The 15,002-nt window shown below is 42.7% G+C and overlaps 1 protein-coding gene across 9 annotated transcripts in view; it reads left to right on the top strand.

Moving 5' to 3' along the window:
* Nucleotides 1–13,528: 13,528 nt before the first annotated feature.
* Nucleotides 13,529–15,002, top strand: part of picalmb (phosphatidylinositol binding clathrin assembly protein b) — a 30,015-nt gene continuing 28,541 nt past the window's right edge. For 8 of the 9 annotated variants that reach the window (XM_070543573.1, XM_015951135.3, XM_070543577.1 and 5 more), the window contains exon 1: nucleotides 13,698–13,969. In XM_070543573.1, the coding sequence (XP_070399674.1) occupies nucleotides 13,840–13,969 (130 nt within the window). In that variant the 5' untranslated portion in view covers nucleotides 13,698–13,839. Of the gene's footprint in view, nucleotides 13,970–15,002 lie in introns of all 9 variants that reach the window. The other variant, XM_070543571.1, reaches the window with a different exon arrangement.

Genomic DNA, 15,002 nt, shown 5'->3' with positions numbered 1-15,002 from the left:
TTCGAGTGCCAGTTAAAAGACGAGCTGCGGCATTTTGCACCCTCTGTAGGTGACTAATACATGATGCACTGACCCCAATGTAGAGTGCGTTACAGTAATCCAGCCGAGTGGTTACAAAGGCGTGGATCACTGTCTCAAAGTGCTGCCGTGAAAGAATTGGCTTTATTTTTGCCAGCTGCCTGAGGTGAAAGAAGCTAGAAGCTATAATAGTTCTACGGCCGATACCAAACATGCTTAGGAAGTTCTTTGCCAAAAATACCTCTCACACGAAATCATTTCATCTGTTTTGTTCTTGACAGTTTCAGTGCTTTCCAGAATAAGCTGTTTCAGAGCTGTGTCACATTGAGAAAACAAGCTAGAGCTGGCCACGCCCACCCATTAACCCCAGGCTACTATAAGCTGAGAAGCTCCAATAGTCAGAAGGGCTCAGAGTAGAGCTGCTTATCCTCGGCAGCAGCTCTTCGCACATGAGGTAATTCCATTCTAATGTCCCTGTTTGTGACATCACACAGCTATTTTTCATATTTGGAGTATCGATAGAGGCAGTAGAAACCCGCAATGCAACACAACTTGTTGTAGTTTGGTACCTTTATCTGTTCTTACTGATACTTTTCATTTTAAAGGCCCAGTGTGTAAAAAAAGTGGATTCTTTAGCGCCACACAGTTCAGAGTAGGTATTGCAACTACAGTAGCCCACACACATCAAAAAGGCAATATGACTTGTACAAGTTACTGAAACAAACCGAGTACAGCAACCTTTGACAGGAATACATAGATGCCCATTTGGACATTCCTCAGTGCTTGTGTGAAAGCACAAAGACAAGATGACGCTCATGCTTTGTTCCCTAAGAGATGGCACAGGATCAAAACGCTGATTCAAGTGGGTTTACAGCATCACCTGTCATGACTCCCATCTTTCAGCCTTCATTCAGCACACCTGGTCCCCTCATCAAGCTACGGCCAAGCCCTGTTTTCCCTAGCAACCTCAGTCAGCACCTCATCAACTCCATTCATCTCACCTGTTCCTGTCATCAGCTTCATCCACTTCACCTGCTCCTGTCTCCTCAGCTCATCACTCACACCTGCTTCCCCTGCTATATATTCACCAGCCAGCCACCAGTTCACTGCCAGATTATTGAAAGCTTCTTGCCAGTAAATCTTCCAGCCATTCACTCTACCTGATCTCAGCCTCCGGACCTCGTTTTTCTCCTGACCCCTGCCTTGAACTCTGCCCGCCATCACGACCCTCGCCTGTCTTCTACCACGTCTCCAGCCTGCTCTCTGTACCTGCTTGTGCCGATCTGGTTTTGACTCACGCCTGCCCTCCGACTCTGTCTCCTGCCTCGCCCTCCTCGGGTAACTCCTCATCCAAATAAAGACTTTTAAGGAACTATACTGTGTTTGGCATCATTACGGGTCTTCTGAGTTCTGTTCGTGACATCACCACCATATTAGATCAGTTCCTAACTCTCCAGAATTTGCCGCTGATGTCGGTGTAACTTCCTTCTCCATTTTGCCGCCGGCAGCAGAGGACGGTGTCGCACTCTGCTGCCCGCGCTCTCCTCACCGTGTTTTATTTGTTTTGTTTGTTGAACACATTCCTCAGTAGAAGCAAACACACTGGGGGCGGATTGAGACCCATCAAAGATGGGAGCCAGCCACTACGGTGCAGTCTACCATTGTTGCAACCATAGGATGCACAAAAGCGGACATAGTTGTTCACTGCGTTGACTTTGGAGAGCGAGGAGAACCACCCAATTTGGCGGCGAGTCGGCAATGCTGTTACGCTTTCCAGCGCCCAATGGGACGTCTACGTATTCATGCCTATGGCTCCAATAGGCAGAGCCTGTCTATGTTGGATCTACGTATATGATGTCTGTGACAGCAACGGTGTCTCAGTTCTCTTCTTGGGATTAAAAAACCCACTTGTGCCATCTCTTAGGGAACAAAGCATCAGCATCTTCTTGTCTTTGAGCTTTCACACAAGCACTAAGGAATGCTAAACGCTCTGATTGTAGTCGCATTTCCTCCCACAATAAAGTTTCCAGCATCCAAACAGATGTCTTGCTTGTCAGTCGGCTCATCCAAGGTGCCAGACTTAGATCTGGGCCTGCAGAGTCCCGAGAAGCACAGCTGCCTGCTGCTGTTTGCTATTCACTGTCAATCACATGCATTTCTAATGAGGTTGAGCCAAACCATAAAATATGAAGCTCACAAACTTCAGACCAGATGGGATCAGATGGACATGTGTGAAAGGAATACATATTTTTTTTACACGCCTCACACAGCAAATGTCTTCTTCTTCTTCTAGCTGTGCCTTGATGATCATCTCACATCTCATCCATTGGAGTAAAAGTAGCAGGAAGCGTACGGAGATATTAGAGTTGAGTTTATGTTTAACATCTGAAACCTTTCATTATCCTTTTGCCATGAAAGCGCACATCTATGCGAGCGTCTACTGAGCTTTGGGGGGTCTTTTCTGCAGGTTGCTGCGCTCTGAGACTTCCACTGGCTCAGGACCAGCCGCCAAACTTAGATCTGCCTGATAGAGGTGCCTCTATCTGATCAACCCGAAACATCCAGACTCTACAAACGCACATCCAAATCAGACAATCTGGGCTGACACACACACATGCCCGCGCACACACAGAGTAACGTGATGCTCCAGATTTAACACAGACAGGGAAGTGAAGCCCTCATCAAAGGCCCTGCTGTGATTTGATCCTCGCTGACTAACGTCTGTTTTTTTTCTCCGACGACAGCAGGGCAAATTTATTACCTTTGAGTAATGAGGCTTTTTATCCTAAAAGGTGATTTCATTTTAAACGTTGGGTGTCAATGCAGGTGACAGACCATAATGAGGTCTCCCTCCCAGGAGAAAAACTTGACCTTATTAATGGTTGAAACTTAAACTCACATTTATTATATGCAGAATTTGGAGTTCTGTCGTCAACTCCAGGTGTTTTATTATTGCGTCAACTTTCTGATTTAATTCAGGAAAAAAATATCCTTTTATTTTATCTAGACAAATAACAAGTCAAGCCAATCAGTTTTAGGACAAAAGATCCTAAAAAAAACTGCTTTTTAAGTGTCGATGAGCTGAAATAATAGAAAGTTTTAGAATGCTCAATGTAAAAAAATAAAAATAACAGCAGCAACTGGGTTCATTTTTGCTGTTTAATAAAATCATCAGTCACACTGCCAACTAAACTGTTTAATTTAAGACCTTTAAGTAGAAAAAAAATCATCACTAGAAACATGGCTGTAGCAAGCTGTGTCCTTGTGGCGCCACTTAGTGGATGATTTGGTGCACTGCATTCAGCGCCATAGAAAACAAACCATATTTCTGTATTTTATTATCATTATTTATTATTATTATTATTATTATTATTATTATTATTATTACATTATATTATATTATAATATATTATATGTGTGTAGTTATTTTTTTCTGTTGTTTTCGTTTTTTTTATTATTTACACAGAGAACTCCCCCATGATTTTATATTTACTTAACGACTACATTTTTTTATTACAAATTATGCCACTGGAAGATGGAGAAAAAGAGCAGAAAACATAATAATAATGATAATAATAATAATAATACATAGGTAATTGTCAATTTCTTTATCTAAAAAATGTCTAAAGACAAATCAAAATTATTTCCTTAAATAAAAACAATGTTCAGTTAAACTAAATCAACTCTAAAACACTTTCACTTGCAGGACAAAAATAATTTGCCTTTCAAACATTTTTTTCTTTAAACCTGTAAATAAAACAGCAGCTTAATTAATCATAGAACACAACAAAAAATTAGTTAATTCTCCAACGAAAGTTCTCAATTGGTGCTTTTCTGGTCACATTTCATTTAAATCCATTACATTTTACTGTTTTGCGCTGTTGTGATATAAAGATGTCTGACAGGCACTGAAAATAACTTCTTTCAAACTCTCCTCCCATTTTCTGTCTTTATCCTGTGGAGTGTCACAGATGTAAGCTTTTCATATGAGAAGGTAAAACGTCCAACTTGGGGACAAAAGAGACAAGCGTCCATTCACGCTTCAAGATTTCCTCTTAACCAGGAGCGGATTTTGTTCATGGAGAGGAAGTTTGATGTGACTGTAGACAGACTTATTTTTAAAAATCTTCAATGAAAACATGATGCATCCCTGAAAATGAGACGGCAACAGGAAGCTCCCTGGTGATTGTCAACATTCACACTTATTAAATATTCTTGCTGCCAAAACAAAATAACATAGAACTGGGTTTTAGAAAGCGACCTGAGGGAGGTCTCGTGAAACACGCATCACAATAACTACTTATTGCTTCATCAGACGCTCCATTTCCTTCATTGTTCCTTCTGTGGCCATTTCTGCAGAAAGATGTCAGCCTACATGCAAAATACTTGATATGCAGCTTGATTGAGTTCATAACAAACATTTAGGAAAATCATCCATGCTAATGATTTTAGCACAAAGCAGCATCAGGTGTTGGGGTGTCAAGTGGATGCAGTGGAGTTATTACAAACACACACCTGAGCTGGTCTGATGAAAACGAGAGAGACAGAGAGCAGTGTGTGTGTCGACTTTTATAAGTCCAAAGGAAAATGTGATCTGCATCAGCAAACAAGTCACCGAGTCAGCCAGTTGTCTTCTAAGGAAGAGGATGGCTGCCAAGATGGAGGGAGGGTTCTACGCCCAACAGTCCTCTCCTTTAAGATCAAGGTTTCACATTTGCCTCTTCATGGAGCTCAGAGTCACTCCTTTTGAGAATCAGACTGCGTTTCTGCAGGTCAGAGCGCCCGACAAAAGCTCTTTTGACACTTAAAACACATACAGCTAAATGCTCACTTTCTTTTCACCACTTTTTCCCAGCTTCAACTGACCAAAGAAAGCAGCAGTGAACATATTTGGCATTTGAATGAGAAAATATCACAATAAAATCAGATGAAATAGTATTTTAAGACTCTAATTTCTGTATCAGCAGAAAACCTCACTTGTCTGAGGTTCTGCAGACTTTTGCACTTTAAGATTTACATTTCTATGGGTTGCGTTTCACCCTAACATCTCTGTTGTTTGTTGGATATGAGTGGATCCTTTTAGCTTTGAGCAAACACATTGTGTGAAGTTACGCAAATAACATGTTTGATCTCCAAATGACTGCAATAAGTGCATTAAGTTTCCTCTGAGGCTGCGCAGCGGCGCGGTGGTTAGAGCTGTTGCCTTGCAGCAAGAAGGTCCTGGGTTCGCTTCCCGGCCTGGGATCTTTCTGCTTGGAGTTTGCATGTTCTCCCTGTGCATGCGTGGGTTCTCTCCAGGTACTCCGGCTTCCTCCCACAGTCCAAAAACATGACTGTTAGGTTAATTGGTCTGTGTAAACTGTCCTTAGGTGTGAGTGTGTGTGTGCATGGTTGTTGGTCCTGTGTGTCTCTGTGTTGCCCTGCGATGGACTGGCTCTCTGTCCAGGGTGTACCCCGCCTGATTGCCCGTTGGCCGCTGGAGATAGGCTGCTAGTCTCCCTGCATCGGCTACCTCGACTGATCATCTTCATCATCTGTTAAATGGGTCAACTTACCCAGAAAGAAGCTGTAAACCTTAAACTGAATTTTGGATAGCATTTGATTTGTTTTATTGCAATTTAGCCTCTTTTAGTACTTAACATTTATTTTTAACTTGATGGGGTTTACCTTCATGATTTTCTTTTTGGTATTCTGATGTGAACTTGTGCTTTTATTTTGAAAGACACAATGAATAAATAGATATGAGATACGTGGTGGATCAGTTGGTTACAATCAACTTGGATGTGCACAATTTTGGTCTGTGGGAGGAAACTGGAGAACCAGGAGAAAACTCACGCATGCATGGGGTCGAACACGTTAACTCTGTCAGCCTCCTCAGCCAGGATTCAAACCTGCAACCTTCTTGCTGCGAGGCAACAGTACTCCTAAGTGATTGTGAATGTTTGCTTGTCCCCGTGATGAGCTGGAAACGTTTCCAAAGCCCCTGCCGGCTGCCTCTTGGACGTTGGAATTAGTCACCAGCTGACCTATAGTGAGTAATAAGTGGTTAAAGATGAGCGAGAGAACAAACTAATAAATATCCTGATTTTCAGTTATCTCCAAAGCAGCGTTTTCAGATTTGAGCTTAATTTTTGTAAAATATAATGAAGAAAATGTTTGCACATCTTTTCAATGACTGCAATTAAAGATATAAGAATATTTGTTTTGCATTTCTACTTTCCCCTAACTATTTTGGGATTAGTGGGACCTCGTCTACAGATGACACAAATATGTTTTGTACAGTCAGAAGCTCAAAGGTATTTAAATGTTTTTTTCTATTAATGCTTATTTGTCTTTAATTCAATAATTCATAATGAAACTTTAGATAATTTTTCTTCTTAAACCATCTCTCTTCTTATTAGATTGTTTAATTTGAACAGAGTAAATTATCATAGAGCAAGAAGAAAGTGTCATGTGTTTTTAAGCCATTAAGGATCAACTTCAACTTTACTGATTTTCTACCAACATGGGACAATATGCAGCAGATTGGTGCTGCATCTGCAGTGATGTGGGCGTTGTACCGGTCTGTTGTGGTGAAGAGAGAGCTGAGTCAAAAGGCAAAGCTCTCGATTTACCGATCGATCTATGTTCCTACCCCCACCTATGGTCACGAGCTTTGGGTAGTGACCGAAAGAATGAGATTGCGGATACAAGCGGCCGAAATGAGTTTTCCCCGCAGAGTGGCTGGGCTCTCCCTTAGAGATGGGGTGAGAAGCTCGGTCATCCGGGAGGGGCTCGGAGTAGATTCGCTGCTCCTCTACATCGAGAGAAGCGAGTTGAGGTGGCTCAGGCATCTGGTCAGGATGCCTCCCTGGTGAGGTTTTCTGGGCACGTCCAACCGAGAGGAGAACTAAAGGGAGACCCAGGACACGCGGGAGGGACTATGTCTCTCACCTGGCCAGGGAATGTCTTGGGAGAGGGCTGGGGAGAGGGAAGTCTGGGCCTCTCCACTTAGACTACTGCCCCCAAGACCCGACTCCGGTTAAGCGAATGAAAATGGGTGGATGGATGGATGGATGGATGGATGGATGGATGGATGGATATGGGACAAACTGATTTAGCTCAGAACAAGGAGTCTTTCATGTATCTTTGATAAATAAAATGAAAATAAGTGGCACTGAAAAACAACCTCTTAATTTGGAGCGACAAGTCATTTTTGTGGCTCTTTACAAACAATATTTAGTTTCAGAGGTAAAAACTCACTCTTTCAGTCATAAAGGTTACAGACTTTTTCCTCTGGAGTTACATTTTTACTAGGGGTGGGACTTGATTAAAAAATTAATCCAATTAATTTGAGGTTTTGTAAATAATTAATCCTGATTAATTGCATTTGAATCATTCAAGACAATTTGCGCCCAAGCTAGTTTTTTAAATTAAAAATAATGTTAGTGAGGCACAGATGACAAAGCACCATGTATATTTCTGTAGGAGATCTATTTGATTACTTTGGCCTCATAAAGGAAACCATTGTGGAATTTTTTGGCATGTGTAAATATTAGTAAATGTGTTATTGATTAAGTGTAAATGAACACAGAACATTGCAAATGTTGTGTACTGAGCTGAACACAAAGGTGGCAGCAGAGTGCTGCTAATATACTTAGAGAGGTGTAGTGTAGAGTTCAGGGGAAGTTCTGCAGAGTTAAAAGATGAATGCTGCGGGTATGATGATGTGGGTAAATCTGAGGATGCTGGAGAATGTGAAAATATTCAGAAACAATGAGGAAGTAAAGAGAAATTTCAGCAACAGCTCACAAGTGCTCAGACACTTCAGTCTTAGATCAGGAGAGAAAACAGTTGGAAAGTTTTGGCAGCAGTCACTGCAATCAGTTTATTTGCAGCAATTTTCTCATTTAGTTTTATTTTCAGTGCAGTCATATTTTAAAGCCAAGGCAACAGAACTACTCCTGAAACAAAGTTTGCACCTTGTTTACTTTTTGTTGGATTCTCCATTCTGAACTGCTGAAATCTAAATTTGAATGAACAAACACACTGACCTGTCCTCTGAACTCATATGCAAATATTTTTCTCCAGGCAGAGCAATAGGCTCATAGTTAAAGTGCAAAAATGAAGCAGACACATGACTGAATACTGCTACAAAAATAAAAGTAATAAATTAAAGAAATGCATTTCTGACAGACCGAATGGGTAGGTAATAAAGATCTTTGTGCTGCCATGTGGTCTCTATTGCCTCTATAAAAACCCTAAACATGGAAAAAAAAACACATCCATCAGTTTTCTGTCAGTGTCTAGTTTTAGGAAATATGTGCTAAAAAGGCCATTTCAAAAAGTCCCCGCTTGTGATGTCACAACAGTTACAAGAAACAAGCATAAACCCCTTTGGTACGTTCTTTCTGGCTGTGTCTCAATCAGGCCCCCACAATGCTGCTCTGAAATAGAGTCAAACCCGGAAGTTAAATAAATTGCAGTTCCACCCTCATCCACTAGGGGCTGGTGTCAGAAACGGCAAATCCTCTTTGACTCCCATGTTAAAAATACCAATTTCACAGCAGAAATAAACATGTTTACAGCCTGGTACCAAAACATGTTTTTTGTTTAAATGATCTAGTTTACACTCATGACAACTCTGAGAGGGGTGATTTTTTTCCTCATTCTTCTGTTTAAGTGTATTAAAAGCCTAAAATTCTGTATAATTAATGAGCATCAGACCCACGTGACCACAGAGCTAGCTCCGTGGAAAGGCTTCAGTAGAGCCTCGGTCTGGCTTAGAAACTGCTCCGGGATTTTGAGTCTCTGTGTTTGTGTATTTTTGTTTGGATATTATTTGTGCAATTGTTGGACAAAATGACTTGCTGTGTCATTAATTGCACTAATAGAGCGTCCAAGGAGTCTCCACTTCATTTTTTTTCGGTAAGTAAAATTATATTTATGTATTTTAGGTCACTGCGGAGCTGAGCTTAGATTTTAACATGTACTGTTTAACCATGAAATTTAAATGTAATAGGCTAAAACCCAGTGCATTTAACATAATGCTGCACTTTAGAAAATGGGTTGAAATATGACATGTTGGTGGAGCTGGGTTCCGACTATCGGCTTGTGGAGCTCTCGGGAGACCGATGTTTTCCACCCTTATCCCCTCCCCGCAGCTCGGTCCATCTCTGTCTGATCGCGGCTTCTGTTAGCTGCGCGGGCTGATGGCTGGTTCTTATGGCAAGCCAGAACCGCCAAAATACGCCACTTCTCCCCGCAGCTCGGCGCATCTCTGTCTGATCGCGGCTTCTGTGTGCTGCGTGGGCTGACGGCTTGTGGAGCTCTAGGATGGAAACCTTTCCACCCGGTTCTCCCCAGCGGCAGCTCTGCGCATCTCAGATCGCAGCGGCGCTTGTCTGCTGTGCGGCTGCCGGCTTGTGGAAGTCTCGGAGACCTCTGTGTTCCACCCGGTTTTACCCAGCGGTCAGCCCGGCGTATCTCTGACTCAGAAGCTCTGGTGTTGTGCACAGTCAACTCCGGTTATAGCTAGGTTGCTACCTCCGTTAGCTTAGCTCCCACCTCCACATTAGCTTTGGGTTAGCTTCAGGTTAGCTTGTAGCTAGTTCGACCGGGTGTCGTCAGTTGATCCCAGCCTTACAGCCCCACCCTCAGCTCCACCTCTCTTCCCTTTTATGGAATTGTCTGGGCTTGACGTAAGCTGTGACACGTACGGTCAAAATGGTGGTGGTGGCCACCTCCCATTTTAGCAGAAAAACTTGTTATTGGAGGCTATGGAAACCCATTGTCCATATATTTATGTCGATGGTCTCAATTCAGGGTCTGCATCCTTTGTCAGCCGGATTCGTCGGCCGGTTACGTCACAGCGCCGCGACCAGGCCTGTCCCAATTCGAAGACTCCTTCAAATGCGGTCAACGAATTCGGCTTTCTTTTCGCCTGTATGAAGGATGGGTCCGGTGTATCCTTCAATGGTTTACATTTCCCAAGATGCCTTGCGGGCCAGACGGTAGAACTTTTAAAAACAATGGCGGACAGTGAAGCGGGAGCTGTTGGAAAGGATTGCGCATATAAATGCCAGTATAAACTTGAACACTGTTAGGTTAGGGACTTTTTGTGATACATGAACGTTATTTTAGTTAGAAATGTTACAGTAAAAGTGCTTGTATTGCAGTCTCGGCTCGTATGTTTGGCCACTCGGTGTCGCACTTCTCCCGCTACGTTTTCCCCCTGATTTTAATAGAAGTTTGTATTTTAGGGACAAAAGACAAAACCAGGGAGTTTAGGGCGGAGATGGACCACATGTTCACCGGAGCTAAGTATTCGGCGGTTGTGGCAATGGAGGTACAAGAACAACATCTCATCTTTTAAAAACTTTCATTTGAGTTTAGTTTATTTCTGTGAAAACATGACAGGAATAAACCGTTGTCCTCTTCTATCTTTTCTCTTCCTGTTTCTTTTCTTACATGTTAGGACTATTCTGGAGAAAATGGCCATCCAGGGAAAGGTGACCCCATCCAGGCAAAAAGAAAAAGAAAAGGGATAATTTAAAGAAAAAATATAAAGTATGTAGATGTGTGTGGAAAAATATAACATGTATACATGCTAAATCTAAAAAGGTTGAACAGGCTTGTAGTTATTTGTGTAAACTGATTTTTTTTTATCTAGGATTGCAAGTATCCAGGGTCAGGAGAGGGGGGTTAGTGGGAAGCCCGCTGCTGCTACTTGGCCCTGGTTTGACCTCATGGATGGTAGGACAGAGACCCTCAACCAGTCCGCCTGTCCTAATTGCCTCTATCCGTGAGGACACTCCAGGGCCAAGTACAGCAGTGGAGGAAAGGGAGGAGAGTGAGGATGAAGATGCTCAGCCAGGAGGAAGTCAGCCAGGTGGAAGAAAAAGGAGAAGGGACAGCGATGACCAGCTTCCGGAGCTGATCAGGGAGGACATGAGGCTGCAGAGGGAGGCAGAGCAGCAGAGGGCACAGGAGAGAAGGGAGAATTTTCGGCCCCGTGTGAGTTTGAGTTTGACACCCCTGCTCTACAGGTAATTGATGGTTCCATGTAATGTGCTCTTTCTGCTAACAGTTATTTGTTATTTAATGATATCCATATTTTTTAATTATGATTTTTTTATTTAAGCCATTTTCACATTTTTTTCTTCTTACTTGAGTAACTCTTTTGGTGGGGAGCTTTTTCAGTTGAGTAAGTATAAAATATTTGAAGTTGTAGTTTATATTTGAGTATAGGTTTTGAATTTAATACGGAGTCTGTTTACAACCTGTAAAAAGTTGCTAAAACTATCCATTAAACTAGCTATAGCTGATAGGTAAAGCCTACTTAATAGAAATTACTTTACCTGTTCATTGTTGTGTCTCAGCCTGAGCAAAATGCCTTCGCGGGCGATACGTGTCTTCTAACTCCTCCAGAACCAAGGAAATTGTTAAAAAGCTCAACAAAACTTCCAGCTCCATCATTTGAAGTTCCTTCTCCCTTCTGCTCAGCGGTTCCACGGTTGCTAGGCAACAGAAACGTTCGCCGAGGGAGAGGCGGGAATTCATGAAGGCTAGGCCTGTCCAAATTCACAGCTGTTAACATCCGGTCTACTCGGCTGACGGAGGACCCAGCCCACGTCGGGCGAGTAGGCTGGGTCCTTCGATGGATGCAGACCCTGAATTGAGACACGGCCTCTGTGTTTGGCTTCTAATTCCATTTTTGGTTCTTTTTTAAAACACAGGAAAGGTTTCTCTTTACCTTGCTGACAGTTTCGTTTGCATATGCAAACATCCTCAGAGCTGACGCTGAAGACGACGCATCAACTCTGAGGATGTTTGCAGACTCAAACTAAACTGTCAACAAGGTAAGAGAAACTTTTCCTGTGTTTTAAAAAAGAACCAAAAAAGCATAAACCCCCTCCCACATGCAAAAGAGAGCAGCAGCTCTACTCTGAGCCCCTCCCAACATTTTGGAGCTTCTCAGCTTATAGCAGCCTGAGAAAGGGGGTGGGTGGGTGTGGCCAGCAACAGCTTTTATTCTTAAAGTGACAGAACCCTGAAACGGCTCATTCTAGAAGGTACTGTCAAGAATAAAACTGCTAACGTGGCTTTATATGAGAGGGATTTGTGCACAGAGCGTCATCAACATTTTTGTATGGATCATAGATCTATCATGAATTAAAGAAGTCCTTCACTGATAAACCATTTTAACTTATTGTTTTTGAAAGCTAACCAATACAACCAACAAGGTGGGCCACCAAGTTATGGACAGCCTGGCCATTACAATAATTACAAAATACAGCAGAGAACGTCCCGACTAGTAGAAGCTAACCATTAGCATTAGCAACTCCACCACACAGCACAACTCCTTCAGACTTGTGTTATTTGTAGAGATAAAACATCAGTGACGCAGAGCAAAATTAGTCGATGGTATAGTCTTGTTGCTGTTAGTCAATCAGAGGTGAGATGCCCAAATATCAGGAAATAAGACTCCACATCCTGTCTCTGATGCTCCTCTGGCTGAATTCTCCATGCTGAAACAGATGCACTGGAGCTCCCATTTTGTTTCTGCTGCTGTCCGTCTAGATTTCTAGGCTACCAGAATATATGTTTGTGTTTTTCAGTCATAAATTACTAATGATCTCTCTTTTCCAATGGAACGGAACGGCTGGTGGATGGAAAGATTTTGGCTTTTTAAACTCAGATTTGGACGATCTTTCAAGCTTTCATCTAACATGTCAACCAAGTGATTTCTCGTGCTATGTGTGAATCCATGCAACACTGAGAAACGAAATTCAAAAGCATGCTGTGTTAAATTGTCACAAATTCAGCTGTGAGACGGTTAATTCAATTTTAGAGCATCCCGTCTGTGCAGCCTGTGTGTAGGGGCTAGGTTGTTGGTGAAAAAGAGACGTTTGTTCGATTACTTCCTCTAGCTCACCGAATCAAAAGTCTCTGGGTTCTGAGCACAGATGGATCCAGACTTCTGAATGAGTTTATTGTACCTGCTGGCTCTGCTGCTGCAGCAGCTCACCCTTTCTGCAAAAACCACAGCACAGTAGATGCCACCTGCCACCACAGAAAACAGCCTCCTCATCAACATTACTAATTTATAAACATGTAAAGAATGTTTATTGTGTTACTCAGGCCTGATGTGTATTAAATGTGTGCACATGATCCAGCTCCCACCCAGGCCTAAAGTGATTGAGCCTTTTTCCATCCCAGCTGATCTGCGGTTGGAAACACCTGCAGCACGATCGCAGCTCGCGAACTTCTGATTCAGGATCTGCTGGGCGGTGTGTGTGAAGGGAACAGACCCGCCATTTCCCCTCCTCGGTGGTCTTTTTTTCTTTCTTTAAAGCCGAACAGCAGCGGTAGGGGGAGGAGGAGGAGGTGGGGAGGAAGAAGAAGAGAAGGAGGAGGAACAGCGACGACGACTTGCGGAGCGGCGGAGGCAGGGATCCGGTGTGCCACATCGGGATGAGAGCGAGACAGAGACCCGGGTCGGATGAGTCAACGAACGGATTTCACCATTCATTTCCTTGAATTCTGAATGAGCCTGGACGAAGTTACGGGGTGAAATAAGAAAAAAATAATCAGATAATTTTAGCTAGTTGTCAGATTCCCGTTCCCTTTATATTCCGCCCTCCTCTGGTCCGTGTCTGCTATAGCCCAGTTTGGATTTGCTCTTCCGCCACCGAGGGAGGTGGGAAAAGAAGGGCTCGGAGAGGCTGCGGAGGATTCGGACTCGGACTGTAAATTTTTCTACCTTTTTGTCACATTGTCAGATAAAAGAATTCTAGCCTGTTATTTCTGAAGCCCTTTGTCGTGTAGTGTGAAGCGAAGATGTCGGGACAGAGCATTACGGACAGGATAACGGCAGCCCAGCACAGTGTAACGGGGTCCGCCGTGTCGAAAACAGTATGCAAGGCCACCACGCACGAAATAATGGGCCCGAAAAAGAAGCACTTGGATTGTGAGTATATCTCAACACTGTTCGAGTTTAAAACTTACAAATTTCACCTGGAATTTAACGTTTTTTTTATTATGGCGTTGGCGGAGCTAGTAGGCCTCAGAGCCTTAGCAACGTTAGCATTAGCAACATTCTACATATCGCTAATGTCAGGGAGATTAAACAGTTTCCACTGCTACCACGTTCCTTGTTGACATATTGACTCATTCATACTTTAATTATTCTAAGCTGGGATACATTTTACACGTATAATTTGTGGGGTTAATGTTCAAACTATCAATATCCATAAATAAGAGCGTTCACAGGCCATAAAGGCACATCTCCATATGTAGTGGAGTGAGTAACGTGAAACCTGCTGTTTTTTATGCTTTTGAAACAGAGACGACACAATAAGGGCAAAGATTACAGCTGAAGTCAGCGCAGAGATTCCTTCCCTTCAGATTTTCTGAAAAGCAGAACCATTTTCTGCACGAGTTGTAAGGTTAAGATCACGAATTCTTCCGTTTTAAAGAGTCACATCCTGTTGGTGCCTGCTTCTTCTGCCATTCATTCAGCATTCACCCAATAACAGCGATAAAAGTGGTCATGTGAAGGCCATAGACATGATGATAAAAGTTCAGTCAGTGACCCTGTGTGCATTGTGTAATCTGCCAACTCATCACACTGCTTTGTGAGTTGGAACACCTGAAAGTGCTTATCTAAACTGGTTATGATGGTAATTTTGTTGTTTATGTTGGCTTTGTGTCAAAAGTTGCAGGGTTCACACGAGTTGTGCAGCTGAGCTGAGGTGAGACCCCTGTGGTGAGATGAGTAAAAGTTGGCAGGGTGACACTGTTGGCCAGAGGCAGTGAGACAGACACACACAGCATAGTTTCCCTTTGTTTTGTGTTGACACATTAGATAAAGTTAGCAGCCAGGATTACATTTAAACCGATTTTTATTTTGTCCTTGCTATTGATTTTTAGGGAAAATACATTTATATTGTAATTGGAAATGATTTGTGCTGTTGAGTGCTTTTATCGAGTTGATGTCAATG

The sequence above is a fragment of the Nothobranchius furzeri genome, chromosome 13 (genome assembly GCF_043380555.1).
Source record: "Nothobranchius furzeri strain GRZ-AD chromosome 13, NfurGRZ-RIMD1, whole genome shotgun sequence".
Classification (NCBI taxonomy): Eukaryota; Metazoa; Chordata; class Actinopteri; order Cyprinodontiformes; family Nothobranchiidae; genus Nothobranchius; species Nothobranchius furzeri.
This window is presented reverse-complemented; position numbering and strand designations above follow the sequence as displayed.